Below are 16,799 nucleotides of genomic sequence, written 5' to 3'. Positions count from 1 at the left end.
CTAATTGCGTACACATTTATTATGACTGATAAAGGAAACCCGCGAAATATGAAAAATTCCACGTGACGGCGCCTCCGCGCGGACCGTAAAGCAACGCCCTCAAACAGCCTGCCTCTGAGTTAGCCAGAATGAAATAGAAAAAATAAAGAAAGAAGAAATCGCGACCGAGTTTGTTCCTTATCTGCACACGCGTCCCGCGAATCTTGCTGCTGCTACTCCTTCAATGCATGCTATTATCAAGGTGATGCACTGTCTCTTCGGGCGGGTAACACGCGGAGCAGTTGCTTTCAATCAGCTTTGTTTGGGGACGCTGCTTTACAATGCGCGCGTAAGCGTCGTCACGTGGTACTTTTCATATTTCGCGGGTTTCCTTTATCAGTCAGAATAAATGAGTACGCAGTTAGTTCGTCGCTAAAAATAGCGCAGTTAGGTGCCCCTCGTGGTTACCTACAAGTGCCTCATTGACACTTTAGTGATTAGGGCAGTATTTCTCGAGTTAGATAATTAATTAAAATTAGTTATTAAGTCTCATTAACGAAACAATTACTCTACGCTTCTTCACAGCACTGCAAACATTATGCACTAGGTTTTCTTCGAGTTCCGCAATTTCTTTTTTTTTATATCTTGGTGCATGATAGCTGGGACACCCTGTAGATGTTTTCATTACAAATGTTGAGGACCCCGATGTTAAATCTGGTACTATTGGCATAAATACCAGTGACCATTTGCGCATCGTTTTATTGACAGACGCTACTGAAACGAAAAAATCTGGACGAAGCCCTGTCCCAACATTCCAAGATAGCAATGCAGTTTCTTTAGACCTTTTGCGTAAAGAAATAGCTACGATAAGATGGGAGGATGTATATGCTGCAAACGATCCGGATGTCGCCTACGAAGCCTTTCTGACGCAATTTACATCGGTCACTAAGAAACACTTTCCACGCAAACGTTTGCGCGCCACAAAATCAAGAAAGCCATGGATTACTTCCCAATCCTTGGAGCTGATAAGAGAGAAAGATTTTCTTTATACGTGTTTTCAAAAACTAGAAACGCCGCTTTTTTGTGGTATATAAGCCTTTTCGAAATAAGGTAATGAACTTTCTTAGACAGGCTAAACGAAACTACCTTTTCAACATCTTTAACGAGCAAGCACTGCAATGAACGAATGTTTTATGGCAAAAACTAAATTCCCTACTTGGCAGGAAAAAAAACTCACGCGAAGCACACAACTAATGCTAAAGGGTAAACCAACCTATAGAACGCAGCTAGCGGATGAGTTTAAAAATTACTTTTTTAATATTGTAAACAGTACTCACAACCCTCATGTCATCGAATATATGGCAGCTAGAAATTGCATAAGTGCATTCCTAACACCTACAAGCAGCGCTAAAATCTGGTCCGTGTTTCGTACGTTACGCAAAAGCAGATAATGTGATTACAATGACATGCAAATCCGACCCGTGAAGTAGACGGTAGACATAATCAGCCCTGCCCTTGCACATGCGTACAATCTTGCATTTTCAAACGGCGTTTTTCCAGCTCGAATGAAAATGGCTAAAGTTAGCGTGATATTTAAAGGCGGTAATAAAAATGAGTTATCTAATTACAGGCCCATATCCGTCCTATCCGTGTTCTCTAAAGGCCTTGAAAAAAATAATCACTTGAAAAATGACAGCATTCTGCGAAAAACATCGTATAATTACCGATTCCCAATTTGGATTTAGGAAAAGGTCTTCGACGGCAATAGGGCTACCCGCACAAAAGGAGTTAATTTTAACGTCGTTTTAAAATACGTTGCTACTACTAGCGGTGTTTGTAGGTTTTAAAAAGCTTTCTACCGGATTAACCAGATACCTTTGCTCACAAAATTTGAATATTATGTTTTCAGGGTTGTATTGTTAGATCTGCTACGAAGCTATCTGCAGTTTCGCAGCCAGGTTGTTATTGATAATAAAATATCTGCTATAAACATCTAAATTCAGGAGTACCCTAAGGAAGCACCCTTGGGCCATTACTGTTTATATTCCACATAAATGACATTGTCAATATTGCCGCCTCTTCAAAATTCGATATTTGCGCTGACGACACTACGTTATACTTTGAGGCAAAGGAACCTACACCATTGTTGCGCGATGCAAACGATGTGCTAGCAACGCTAAATGCCTGAAGCACAATCAATGAGTTACAAATTACCACCACAAAATCTAAAGCTGTGCTATTTAGACTAAAAAATGCGAAAGCCTGTATTGATGGTGGCCTCCACATCGGAGCATCTGCTGTGAGTATTGTGTCTCACTTTAAAAGTCTTAGTGTTTACTTTGAAGGGCACATGACCTGGAACAAACACGTTGAAAATGTGGTAGTTAGACTTTCGTGTACTGCTGGGATTGTTACGGAGTTGCGATTTTTCTAACCCCAAAAAAATCTAACTTGATTTACAACTCCCTTTTCTTCTCCCCCCTCAATTACTGCTTACTTGTGTGATGCAACGCAACAAATGCCAACATTACCAAACTCCATTTACTACAGAAGAAAGCTGTGCGAGCAATAGCAAACTCGACGTATGATGCGCACACATGACCACTCTTTGAAAGTATGAATATCAGTCCTGTTACACATTTATATAATGAAACAATAACAAAACGCTACCACAAAGAAAGGAAAAGATGCAGTTCTTCTTTTTTACATATTGCAAACTTAACACCCCACAGTCACAGCCACAATACACGTCATGCAGAACCATGGCTTGTTCCCCTCCCGAAAACAAATTATGGCAAGCAGCTGCTATGTTTCACTTTGCCTACGTTACTAAACTGGCATTAAAACCTGTGATTTGTAATTTTTGTTCTCTTTAGGTCTTGCTACGTACATTGCTGTATTTCAAACTGCGTTATGTCAGTATTTTTTGTTTCCTTAGGTGTCATTTCTTATCATTTTGTATTTCTTCCCTGCAGGCTGTGAGTATATAGTGTAATTTTGGGTGGGTGTATTTGTGTTTGTGCTGTATGCCGCAAAATACGGTCGTGCTGCGGTATTGATAGCTGATTTTACCCCATAAAAGCGAATTTTATGCATGCGCAGTCTGTACTACAATTTCAATGTGCACTTTAAATGAACTGTACATTAAGGAGCACGGACCCCTTCAAGCCCCTTTATAGGCTTTTTGTCCATGCTCTCGACATGTGTAAGTGTGTGGATGTCTAAAAACAGATTGATTGATTTATTACAAAAAAAAAGAACGTTTACTGTAGTAATATCGGTAATTGGGGTCAAACATGATGTTTGCTAATGCCACTATCACTACCCAGACAAATGCAAAGCGCATCACCATCATTATAATTATCCTAAACATAATCAAAATCGCTTAATTAGCTCAACTTTACGACGAAGCCTTCTCCCATTGACCTTTAACCACTCTTGTTCGCACTGTTGGGGTTAACTGGTTGTCTCAGAATTTCCTTATTTTGTCCCTCCATCGAGTTATGGCCCTTCTCCGCTTTTTAGATCCGTCTCTGGATATCCAGTCTGTTATCCTCGTTTTCTACCGGTGGTCATTTCACCTTACTAAATGGCCAGTCAAAGTCGATGTCTTTTTCTTTATTTGAACTATGATAGGGGCGAGGAATAAAGGCTCAAAAAAATACAGAATGGATGGACCGAAAAGCAGACACCAGCGCTACTTCCAACTGGCATTTATTCACAAAAATGTCCATGCTTACAAAGAAAACATGCGCAAATTAGTACGAAATTACACTATAAAGCGCTAAAACTATCTCTCGTGTGATTACAGCTGGCGCTATAATCTACAGAAAAAAAAGTAGCAACCGACGGCTGTTTCTCACGTGGTGCATGAAACGCAAAACACAAAAGCACATACAGCAGTAAATAAAAAGCACACTCGTAACCCCCCCTCCCCCTCTAAAAAATACTGAACTCTGGTTGAGCCCGATGTGGAATTCCTAAGAAGCAAGGTAGGCAATTTCTTTAGTCGATAAATTTAACGACAGCATGCTGATGCAAGCGTCACGCAGATGCAGCATTTCAGCCGCCTGAATGGTTTCTTGCTTTGATTGTGGGGTTTATTGCGGCGACGCAACGCAGGCGATGAGGTGCGCCGTAGTGGGGGGCTCCAGGTTAATTTTGACCACCTGTGGATATTTAACGTGCTACAAAATGTGGCCCACACGGGCGTTTTTGCCTTTCACCAGCATCAGAAAAGCGGCCGCCAGGGCGGGCAATAGAATCCGCAACCTCGTGTTCAGCAGCACAACGCCTTAGCCACTGAGCCACCACGGCAGGTATGAATGATTTTTTTATGACCTGGTTTTCCTGCTTTGCTATGCTCGTACCGTTGTAAAGCAAGGCGTGCATTTTCATTCCCGGCAATGTTTGTTGAGCGGTCCTTTGGGCCAGATCGTCACGTTGCGTAGATGATTGCGGAAGCGCACGTTAACCTAACGGGATGTGTGTCCTACGTATTTGTGACCGCATGCTAGAGGGATAACGTAAACCACATCTTCGGCGAACGCAACGAATTTTTGTGGTCCTTTATGCTTCATCTCTTTTCCTCTTTTACGGGGGGCAAATTACTTCGCAAATTTTTAAAGCTTTTCGGGGGTTATTTTTTAAAGAGGGGAACGTAATGTTTTTTCTATTTTTTGTTTGTGTGCCACGTGATAGAGCCATTGGTGGCGACCTATTGTTGTCTGTACATATGAGCACGAGATGTGATCACACCAGGCATGGTTAAATGCGCTCTATAGTTCAATGTTTTTTAAAAGTACTGCCAGCCTCGTTACACGGCTTTAGAGAGGGGCGGACATTCGGTACAAACAGAGATCAGACGAGATTGAAGATGAAACAAAAACATATGCGCAATATTCCGCACAAACAAAATGTTCCTTCTCGGCACTTCGGAAGCAAACAAAGAGTAAACATGTTTCTAGAGGATAAACATGAAACTGCACAACAATCGGCATACAATATTTTGCCATGCCATGATTTTCTGCTGAAAGGCGGGGAATGAAAGCAATGATTTATTCAAAAGCGCAGAAAGAAATTATGAAACCACCTGGTAGTCAACAACTAGGCCGGGTAGTGCCTTCTATTGGGAATCAGTGCGTGGGGGGAAAGAGTAGTTTAAACGCGTCGGCCCTCCATAAAAAATCCTTAACATTCTAATCTTGACAGGAGCACGTGGAGCACTGGCTAGGCGGTAGAATGTTCAATGTTTTCTCTATTCTAACGGACCGCTGTAGAGAAGGTAGAAAAATTTCATTCGGTCCTGGTAGCGCCGTGTTTCGAAGATTTAAAGTTCGGCTTCTAGGTGATTTGACCAGGGCGTGCGCCACCGGCATGAATGCTAAATAATTATAGCTAATTTCTCTCTGAGACTTTCTTAATTTTAGTGATGTTGGTTAGGGCGTGTGAAGTGCGGAACTCAGACAATTGAAGTGTATTTTATATGATGCCGTATATATGTTTATATGCCAAACGTTTTAGTTCAGGTGATTCGTTTTCTATGGACCACCGTAAAAATCTTATTTTATATATTGCTCTATTGTAAATGCATGTTATGTGCTCGTTCTACTGATGATCTGATGGAATTATTATCCCAACGTATTTGTAAGACGACACGACGAATATAGGCTCGTTGGTAATGCTATACGTGAAAGCTAAGGAATTCTTCTTGCGGGTAATGGCCATCGCAACAGTCTTTTTTAAACTATTTGCCATCTGGCATTTAGAGCATCGTCTTTCTAGTATAGAGAGCGAGTTGTTTGAATGTGCCTGATCACATAAATTGTCGACTTCGGTATACAAAATGCAGTCATGTGCAAAAAGTTTTATCTTGAAACGTATGTTACTAACGATATCATTTATAAATACAATAAAGAGGAGCGGCCGCAATACTAATCCTTGGGAAAGGCCAGAGCCACATATGCATCAGACAATGCTGTATCGTTGATTTCTACACATTGTTTTCATATTGACAAATAAGGTTCAAAAAAGTTAATAAAGTGTTGTTCTTGAAAATAGGCTTTAATTTAAGCAGTTTTTTGGAGTGAGGGACGCGGTCGAACATTTGTTTCGAAATCTTGGAATGTTAGGTCAATTTGCCTTTGCGTATCTAGAGTTGCCGCTTGGTCATGAACTGTATCTAGGAGCTGGATTACGGTCGAAAAGGCTAGCCACCAGAGATAATACATTGCGTCACTTATTTCGTTCTAGTTTACGAGATAGAATTGTGTTTGAAAATTACGTTTTCGTAGACTCCCATATAGACAACGTAAATATATTTGCCTGTATGATGTCGGGAGGGACAGAGTTTCTGTTCTCGTTATAGGGATGATATTCGCGTACCCCAATTCGGCTGGGAGTTCACCGCAAGACTCATTGATTAAATATTAAGGGTACATATTTCGAACACCTCTCAGCGTACTGCAAAGAAGCACATTCGGAATTCCGTCAGCTCCAGGCGATTTTTTGCGTCCAGATTAAGCGAGAGTGCTAAGACACCTTTTTCTGAAATTCTAAGATCACCAATCGGCACAATGTGTTCATAGCTATAAATCTGTGGGCTGATGCCGGCATCACGCGTGAACACTGAGCAGAAGTACTGGTCCAGCCCATCTGCGACTTCGGCACTGCCGGTTAAAAATTATCAGGAATACATAGTTTGGGGTTTTCTTTAGTTTTGGCAACAAGTGCTGCCATAACTTTCCGGTGAAGACACAAGGAAATTCTTTCGAGTATTGTTTTGGTAGTACTTTTTTTTATTTTTCAATTTTATTAGCTGGCAACATAAGCAAGCCGAGAATCCTATTGCTCGTGCGAGGAGTTGGCGTTGCTTCTATGGATTTCTTGCATTTCGTAGCTTCTGTTTTATATTTCGTTTGTTACTCAAGGGTTGCCGTTGCGCAGCACTTTTGGCTTTACCGGTACACAGTCACGCCCATATTTCAAAAGCAGGGGCTATAGCTTCCCCATATTTCATCCATCGGGTGCTTGCCTAATTCACACGTAGCATGTCTTTCAGACAAAGAGCCATCTGGAGTGTCCAATGCATAATTATCACTAGCACACGAAAATACTGAAATCATTCTTGCTTGTTTTTCAGTTTGTGGAGTAAAATTTACTTCCGACGAAAGGTGCACAAATTTGTGGTTTGATATGCCTTTGAATAACCTCGATTTGTGGGTTTTGGTCGGCAATGGCTTCATTTAAAAGAAAAGGGTCTACAATAAATAGGGTATTATTTTAATACGGGTGGATTCCATGACAAGCTGGGAAATGTGAAGTACTACTATATCAAGGAAAGGTTCAGACGCACTTGAAATGGCCTCAGAGAGATCGTTTTCCCAGTTTGCGGAGGGAGCATTAAAATTGCCTGCAAGTGGCATACTGCACCGCTTACTCTTAATAGGCATACGAGAAATCGTTAAGATTTTCAAAGAATATGTTGTTCCTACTTCGAGGCCGTCAGAACCATCCTAATAATATGTTGCAATCATTGAGAAAACGTTTCATAACACTGTCAGTTACTGTGACAGCAGGCAGCCTAACAACAGGCAACGTCTCCTGAAAAACCATTGTGACTCCGCCGCCACTCGAGTCCCTGCCATGTGTGTAGATTCCGTAACCGCGAGGCGTTATTTCAGATTCGGCGATATCACTATGCAACCATGTTTCTGGTACAATTAAAACGTTGCTTTTGTGAGCAGTACGGGACTCTCTAATTCCGTGTATTTGTTTTTTATGCTCCGGTCATTTAGGTTTCAACACCAGAACCCCAAATTTTTTTGACGCAGTAACGCTGTCATTGTAGTCTTTTAGGAATTTCCTTTCTCAAAATTATTGGTATACATTTCATCTCATAAGTGTCCCACCATTGTTTGGTTGTAACCCTAATTTTGTCATGCTGGAGCCTTTATTAACTGCTTTGATCTCGTTAACCAAGCTGCCCCTATTATGCTTCCTTATCTGCCATGTCATTGAAGAAAAATGTTCCGAGATCGACATGGTTTGCCCTTTGAGCTTGTGGCAGCTACTAAGCTCATTTGGCTTCTCTAGGTTGTTTATTAACTTCAGAATGAGGCCGGCGCTTCATTGTCTGCTTACAGCCAATCCTAAGCAGTCTTTCAACGAATATAGTTGGTCACCTAAATGATTAACAAATACTTGTTTATTTAGCGCAGTTATTAGTGTATCCGTTGTTTTGTCCGCAGATTCCTTTATGCTAACGTTTAGTAGGTTGTTTCGCATGAGTGTGTCGCGTAAATCAGCTAATTTTCTAGATTGTGTATTCTTCGCTGCACGTTCTCGAATTGCGCTCTGATTTCAGCTTGTTTTACTGCTATAGCTTAAACATACGGATGTTTGAACTAAATAGTGTCTAAAAAGTTTTGGATATTTTTTGGACCATCAAGAAAATATCTTAGCATTTCCTCAGTATTGGATTCATAAATAGATTCAATATCACCGCAAAGCTGTAGTAGCGCGAGAAAACTTTTTCTCTCGCAATTGTAGGCAGTACAAACGCTGATAGTGTAGACACTTCATCTAAACAAGGCATTGGTTGGAGGTTTCTACCCAAAAGGTGCATCTTACTAACCTGCGTCCAAAACCACAACGGGTCATCATGCCTCTGCCGGATGGCCAGCTGACGTGCCAAGAGAAGGTATCCCGACGAAGGAGACTGTTTACGTGTTGAGGAGGCACGGAACATGAATACGGTGGTTTCCGGTCAAGGCTTGCCCAGGCATCCAAGTGCGGCAACGGACCTACTGCGCATTCACCACAAGGCAATGAAAGGGGGAGTGTAGAGCTGACGCTGATGATCGTTCCATGAAAGGCACAGGTCATTGTGGTCACCGCCAGAAAAATCTCCGTGAAAAGCCACAATGGGATCATCAGGACACTAATGATTGCCCATCTGACGTGCCTATTGTGCGTAAAACTAGTATTCTTAGGGGCGAAGCTCCTCTTGCTCGGGCCCTGTCCCGTCCTTCGTTGCTGCTGTATCCGGCACGGCACACTAATGACGATTGTGGCAGGATCCTCCCAGGGATTGGCCAACCAAAGATTGGCCGAAGAGGTCAAAACGTACAACGCGTTCGTTGCGACCCAACATGAAGAATAGGAAGAAGAAGAGATTGTCGTTCATCGCCTTCGAGCTCAAGACACGTACCGAGGGTACGCGACACAAGACGGTCTGCAGAAGGCGACGGCCAAGGTGTCTAAATTGTCACACACCGAATTCGCCAACTTGCCCATGGAGATTCTCATCGTCCCAAACAAGCCCTACATAATCACCACAAACATCGACGACGTCGACGGGCTTGTCAACGCAGCGTTAGTAAGCTTGACGTGTCACGTCTTTATATGATATGCGGGCGAATGTTTCACGGTTTTACCGGTAAGCATGTTAGCTCCGCCCCTCTCATCAGCATTCACTTTGTGGAGACGGCGGGATTTTTTGCTGTATCCTTTTGCACGCTCCAATAAGGCTAATTATTTCAAGTGACGTTATTTGTGCCTTTATTTCCACTAAGCAGCGCATATCCCTATTTATCTTTTGTTTTTGTGGGCCTGTTTGCAACTCTATTTATTAGCCAATCAACTGTATGACATGTTTTGGTTTCTAATTTATTCTCTAGTCGCCTTCTCATTGTGTACACTCAACATCATCGTCATCATCAGCCCATTGACACCCACTGCAGGGCAAAGGCATCTCCCATTATTCTCCGATCATCCCGATCCTGCGCTAAACGCGACCAATTTATCCCCGCAAACTTCTTGATCTCATCTTCCCATTTAACTTTCTGCCGCCCCTGCAACGCTTGCCTTCTCTAGGGATCCACTCTGTTACCCTTAATGACCTTCGCTTTACATGACCTTCGCATCTTTCCTTCGCATTACATGCCCTGCCCACGTCCATTTCTTTTTCGTAATTCCTACGTATATGTCCTTAACCCGCATTTGTTCCCTTACTCACTCGGCTCACTTCTTGTCGCTTAATGTTAAACCTATCATATTCCGTTCCATTGTAGTCTGAGTCGTCCTCCCTTTAAGTTGAACCCTCTTTGTGAGCCTCCAAGTTTCTGCCTCGTTGGGGAGTACAGGTGAGATGCAGCTGTCATACACTTTCTTCTTCTGGGACAATGATAGATTGCCATTCATTATCTGAGAATGCCTGCCGTATTCACTCCACCCCATTCTTATCCTTCTAATTTCTCTGCGTAGTGGTTGGAATGCGGGGTAACAACTTGGCCTAAGTGGATATATTCGCTTACCACTTCCACTGCCTTACCACCTATCTGAAACCGCTGTGCTTTCCCGAGGTTATTGGACATTATTTTAGTTTTCTGCATATAATTTTGGCGCCCACGGTTCTACTCTGTCTGTCCAGTGCAAAACGCATGCTTTGCAATTAGTCCCCCGAGTTACTCAGCAAGGCAACGTCATCTGCAAATCTGAGGTTGCTGAGGTGTTCTCTATTAACCCTTACTCCCACCAGTTCCCAATCTAATGTTCTCAATATTTTTAAACACCCTGTGATTAACATCAAAGAGATTGTGTCTCCTTCTCTGATGCAGCGGTCGCGCAGAGGTAGAGCATCCGCCTCGCGTGCCGAAGGACCATGGCTCGGATCCCGGTGCCGGACAATCCCCACCGCATTTAAAAAGAGAGAAAAAAATTCGCGCGTACATGGACTTGCAGAATGAGGCTTGGGGTGCGTCCTGACACCGGCGAAAACCGCCGGGAATGCACTCCCTCACCAGAGCAGGAGTGGCCATCCTGGTGTAGTGACGGCTGCAACCTCACATGAATACGCCAATTAACCCGCGGCTTGTGTACACTACCCGCCCGCGAACTGTGCTTTGAGGGAAAGCCCACGTCAGGAATGCCGCTTTTTGACTTCTCCCATTTGTTCACTTCTGTTTATTCCTATAAAAAGCACAAATTATCCACATTCAAAAGGTACGTAGCCGGCCGAGTAGAGTGCGACATTCACGCTGAGGAATTCGGAGCACGTATCAGTATATCTTCTTTGGTGATGCGCATGCATTTGTGTTTCCGGTGTCTCCAGCGAGAAAGCGCTTCACCCGCCGCGGTGTCTCAGTGGTTAAGGCGTTATGCTGCTGAGACCAAGGTCGCGGGTTCCATTTCCGGCCGCGGCAGCCGCTTTTCTGGTGGAGGCGAAAAGCAAAAACGCCCGTGTGTGCGAGATTTCGGTGCACATTAAAGTTGGTAAAATAATACGGAGCCCTCGATTACGGCGCGCCTCATCGCCTGCGTTGCATCGGTGTGTTAAATCCTACAATCAATCATCGAGAACGCGCTTTGAATGTGCCGCTGAAGTGAGCGCGGAAGCGTTCTAGCTTAGTTATGGTAGGCTCCATTGCATGCCACTTTGCTTTAACGACGACAATCGACATTTCTGTGCACATTGACCAAAAATATGTAAAGTTCGTTGCAAATAAAAGATCTTGCGCGCATATATGCTTGAAGGCTACTGCTAAAACCGGTAAATCACTTGAAAAACTTTATGCTGATTGCACACGTAAGCTTGCGTTATTTCGCCAAAGTATTGAAACATTATATTTGAGCTAGAAATATTTCCGTCTCTTGAGGAAATGTCCCTGTTAGTGACATGTGGGTAGGTGATGTCAGAGTGAAATGTAGATAAACTATGTGCCATTCCATGGGTGACGGCGGAAAATTGGGGAAATTTCTCTAGTGGCTGTACTTAGAGCCACGCCGCTTCAATACAACGGTTGGCTAACATTGCTGGGAAGAATGGGAGAGGTTATTTTGTTAAAACAAATACGAAGTGCCGAGCCTAATAATCATAATGAGGCTTGTTCTATGTTACCATCTCGCTGCAGACATTTCACCCGCATTGTTTTATCGCTAGGAGAACGCGGACGCAGGCCGGAACTAACTACGATACGCTTACGCTGACCTGCTAAAACAGATGAACCGTAAAGAACGGTTTCTACGTCTCCAATAAGGGATCATGACCCGCTACTGATGAGAACTCTGGGCTAGGGATAGTCTGGATGTGAAGAGCCTGACGGGCATCTGGAAGTCTTCGTAAATTCCTTTATTACCCTGTGGTAACATAATGTGAAGGCCGTTGAAACGTTGGTTGAGGCGTCGCTGCAGGCGACCAGCAGTGGTCGCGTAGAGCAAAATGAGGTGGTCCCCCCACTCGTGGCACGGCAAAAAATGGTGACGACTATGATGCATGGAGCATGGGGAGAGTTTTACACCTACAACGTGTTGGCTACACGTTGGCTACACGGTGGTCATCACCGGCAGCATGCATTGGTAGTATATCTTTTTTTTGAGTGATATTGGTAGCTTAATTTTTATTATTGAGGAGTGGTTTCAGCACGCTCCCGAGCCTATATTCATTCTGCACCGAGTTTCTTTCTTGTGGTTGGGGTCAGCACTAAACATCAGTCCGGGGTAGCTATATTCTTGAAATTTCTCTAACGTTTTGTTTCTAAAGCTGAGGAGTGCGGTTTCGGGAAGTTTATTCCTCCTCACTGTAGCTTTACTTATTTTTATGTTTAGACCCGCGGCCTAGTGTTGTTCCTGGACCATTTTTGCCCATGCTCTGCAGCCTCACATAGAAAACTATGTCGTCTACAAACTGTAAACGGCTTACGTATTACCCGGGTATTCTTATGCCGTTGTATTCTAAGATATGCTTTCTGAATACCGCCTTCAAGACATGATGTGAAAAGTTTTAGCAAGATGGTATCTCCCTGTCTTACTCAAGATCGGATCGGAAATTTGTCGCTTTCTTCGTGAAGGATTATGCTGCCCGTACATCCCTAATATATATCCTCTACAAGTGGTGTGTACGTCTCTTTTATTCCCAGTCTTCTAAAGGTTCTAGCACGGCTTCCTCGTTTACTGAGTCGAACGCTTTCTCGTAGTCGATAAAAATCATGTGGAGGCGTTCAGCGCACTCTTCGGATTTTTCTATGACATTGTTGACGGCATGGATGTGATCAATGTTGGGTCGCCTTTCCTAAACTTATTCTACTGTCTGGGGTTTAGTGAATCTAGGTTGTCATTTACGCGGTTAACTATTACTTTGCTAAACAGGTTGTACAAATTACACCCATCTCCCCGAAGGGAACATTGAGTAGGATGCGGAGCATCATGGGGGTTCCGTTTGCGTTTCCGTGATGTTGGTTAGCCAAATTTGGTGGAAATGTAGTGAACCCCGTAATGCTCATATATCCTACTCATGGTTCCCTTCAGGGAGATGGGTGTAAGTTTCCTTATTGTATGCGTGTATACGCGAGTGAGACGAGATTGAAGTGGTATCTAAAGGTCTGTTAGTGTTTGTGCTGATGCTCTCACCTAATTGCGTGAGCACACTGACCGACGGGGCTTTTGCTTCCATCCTACTTCATCTGAATAATCACGGAGTCAAGCGCAAGCACAACCGGAGTCAAGCGAAGCATGCGGCGAATCCGTAGGCCAATCCCTAGGGGCATCCTGCCAAAATCATCAGAAGTGCTGCGGACGGCGCGACAGACGTACACGCCCTCCTCTTCGCAGCTTTGTCTTCTTCTTCTTCTTCGTCTTCAGCGATTCCCCTATGGGAAGATGACGACGGTGGCGCATGCGCAGGTCGTCTGCGGACGCCAGACCACCGCCAAGGCCACGGGACATACCCCCGAGCATAAGACGCTCCGCATCTAAAAAACTGAGAGTAGGCTGATGGGTCAGTGATCGTCAGCATAATTGTATCTCCATTCTGATGAATTAGAATTACGTTGGCGGTTTTTGAGGCTATGGGATCTTTTTGAGTCTTTACCCGTTCTGAAAATAGTATAGCAAGCTTTTTCAGCTCAATACCTAATCCTTCTTTTAAAATATCTGAGGTTGTACCGTCGTAACATGAGACTTTTTCTTTTTTCATACCGTTAGGAGCTTTTCCTAATTCATCTTTAGTTAGTAGTTGAATATCAAGAGCTATTCATGTATGTTCAGTAGTCTTCCATGGTTTAACATCGCTTGCGTGTTATCTGCAGTAAAATCGTTCGGATTCCTTTAAAATCTTGTTCATGCTGTGTGCAATGCTACTCTGCTGGTCTCTGATTGTGTGCATTTGGTCTTTTTCGATTGCCAGCTCCCTCTAAGTTGTTTTTATTCTGCCTTTTATTTCCACTGTTTCCTCGATCTTCACCATAGTATATGCGCGCATGTCGTTTGTTTATTTCTGGTAATACATTTTCAACAGCCCTTGTAACTCAACTTTATCGGCCGTAGTTTACGCTTCCGTGATTAAACGTTTAGCGATGACTTGCTCCCTACAAGCTTGCTCCCTACATGCTGCCTCTCTCACAGCTGCCGCTCATTTTCTGATTGCCATTTTTAGGTTATAACTTAGCCTCTCTACGTTCTGCCTGTTCTCCTCATTCAACAGCAGGAATTTGTTTTGAAGAGTTATTTAAAACACCATTGTCTTGGCTCTAACTTCGTTCTTGGTAGTGTTCGTGAGCTTCGTTCTTTGTCTTTTGAGATTCAGCCTTACTTTTCATCTAGCCACCCTATGATTGCTGCTCCGAATCTTGCGGAGCACATCTATTTCTTCGAAATACCCAAGTCGTCGCTCAAAATGTAGCCAATTTTATTTTTGTTGTACCGTCGGGAGTTGTATATGTTAATTTCCCATTTTGTTTTCTGATACACGTGTTTATCAACCTGCTGCTTTTTGTTTCCTTAAATACCCCGAGCGTAAATTCTAACCATAGCGATTCTCTAGTCTGAAGTTTCCAGCTGACCTTTCTCCCAGTTGCTTCTTACCTACTTTTGCGTATAAGTATCCAAATACAATATTGATCTGTATTGTTACCTCATTCATTATATATTACACGTCCTCGCACAAACTGTCTACGTATTCATCATCATAGGTAGTTGTTGGCATTTAGGCACGTGCTCGAATACCCTGTATATCTTGGAAAATATGATCACCGTGGCTGCGACTTTTTTATCCACAAGCAGGATCCGAAAGTGAAAAAACCCTAGCTTCATACCATTTTTTATAAAGCATTGCATCATATGTGAGTTTATTATGGCAGTTTGTTAGGAAAAGATCACTTTATAAGGGGCAGAACATCATTAGAGATTTCTATTTATTTGTCAGAAAATCACATTTCTTGAATTGATCACTGCGTCAGCACTGAAATAACATATGAATATGGAAAAGCATTTGAAAGGTTGAATACTTTTATATACTTTTATTGGATCATTTGGCACTTTGGCAGCGAAATCAAGAGCGAGAATTATTCGTAATATATCTCCTGCACAAAATTGGCTGCTGTGCCTAGCAGCTGATATGGAATTCGTAATTGCCAACGCATTTTCCGTGCCTGCAGTCTCCTACTGGACATTTTCTGGTTCCGTCAGATGTCGTGGCGTTCTGTTTAGGACGCGGAATAGAAAGAACTTTTATAAAATTGCACGCAATGAAGTACGAAAAATTAAACACAGGGTTAATAAATGTATGTTTTATATAGAGTCAATAAATGGTAGGGACAACAGTGAACTACATATTTTAAAAGTTCGAATTGTAATAATTTACGGTTTAGGCCATGCGTTTGTGACCACTGCTCTCGCATGATTGATATTGTGTTTGAAAGCGGCTAATTTTTAGGGGGTAGAGTATGGGCTTGCGAAGCTGCCTGCATGATGTATATTGTATCAACAAAATATTCAAAGTTCGTCGTTTCTTTTTGATCCCTTTCTATTGAAAACGTAACCTGTATTACAAAGTGTTCTGCCTGAAATTGAGGCTTAGGGAATAAATACAATGTTCGCTAAGGAACCTTTCAAAGCACTAAAGGTGATCTGATAGTGCAACTTCGGACATTGGTATAATGGGACAATATTTCACATATCTACGTATAACTACGTTTTGTTCACTCAATAAAGTGAACAAAAAGTAGTTCTCCGAGACCAAGACATTCACATTATAAAATGGGCAATAAACGCACTTTGCTGATTTATAGGAAGGAATGTATGAGCGCGTAAAGATATGAAATAACCATTTCGAAAGTACAGTGGAACCACACACATATTCCGTGAAACACTTGTAAGTATAATGCTCAATAGAAAAAAACCTTGGCCTCAATTTTCTGTAATATTTTCTGTATTTTTTTCTGCCGTAGAGAGCAGAATACTTAAGACTACACAAAATATTTCAGTGTACACGACTATCCTGTTTCATTTACGACAGGTTAAGAGATTTTTTAAACTATAAATATATTTTTCATCATGTAAACACGTTGACTGCTCAATTACAAAACCAGTGTTCGCTTCCCTGGAAATTAATAGCTGCTGGTACTAGTGTAACTAATAATTGACGTAGTAGTAGGTGGGGTCTGCTTCTGGCAAAGAGGCGTCGCTACCAAAATAGCACTAAGTTTTTGTTCGACGGTACGGAGTAATATGTTCACTGATGTAATAATTTAGAAACAGAAAATACTGAGCTGCAAACCTTTTACATCAACTCTCCTTTTTCAGTGTAAACGTTACAACACTTGCCCCGGTATAGCAGTATTTCCAACTAAAGGGAACATGGCATGTAGTATAGCGAGGTATGGTCTTCAGTTGCCTGCAAGTAATTTCTGTTGCTTTACGTGTTGACAACATTGTCAAATTTTTTCCACACTGTACGAGATGGGCGGGGGAAATGCGTAGTTGTTTCATGAAATCTTAGCTTCACAATCTTATCGACACTGAGCAGAAATGTTTCCTGAATTTTA

At 42.5% G+C, this 16,799-nt stretch overlaps 1 protein-coding gene across 2 annotated transcripts in view; it reads right to left on the bottom strand.

The window, feature by feature from the left end:
- Positions 1 to 15,257: 15,257 nt before the first annotated feature.
- LOC144139570 (uncharacterized) overlaps positions 15,258 to 16,799 on the bottom strand; it is a 65,492-nt gene continuing 63,950 nt past the window's right edge. For both annotated transcript variants that reach the window (XM_077671883.1, XM_077671884.1), the window contains one exon: positions 15,258 to 15,454. In XM_077671883.1, coding sequence (XP_077528009.1) covers positions 15,359 to 15,454 — 96 coding nt within the window. In that variant the 3' untranslated portion in view covers positions 15,258 to 15,358. The remainder of the gene's footprint in view (positions 15,455 to 16,799) is intronic.

Source organism: Haemaphysalis longicornis, unplaced genomic scaffold (genome assembly GCF_048455015.1).
Source record: "Haemaphysalis longicornis isolate Haplotype H1 unplaced genomic scaffold, Haemaphysalis longicornis Haplotype H1 scaffold_5, whole genome shotgun sequence".
NCBI classification, from domain to species: Eukaryota; Metazoa; Arthropoda; class Arachnida; order Ixodida; family Ixodidae; genus Haemaphysalis; species Haemaphysalis longicornis.
This window is presented reverse-complemented; position numbering and strand designations above follow the sequence as displayed.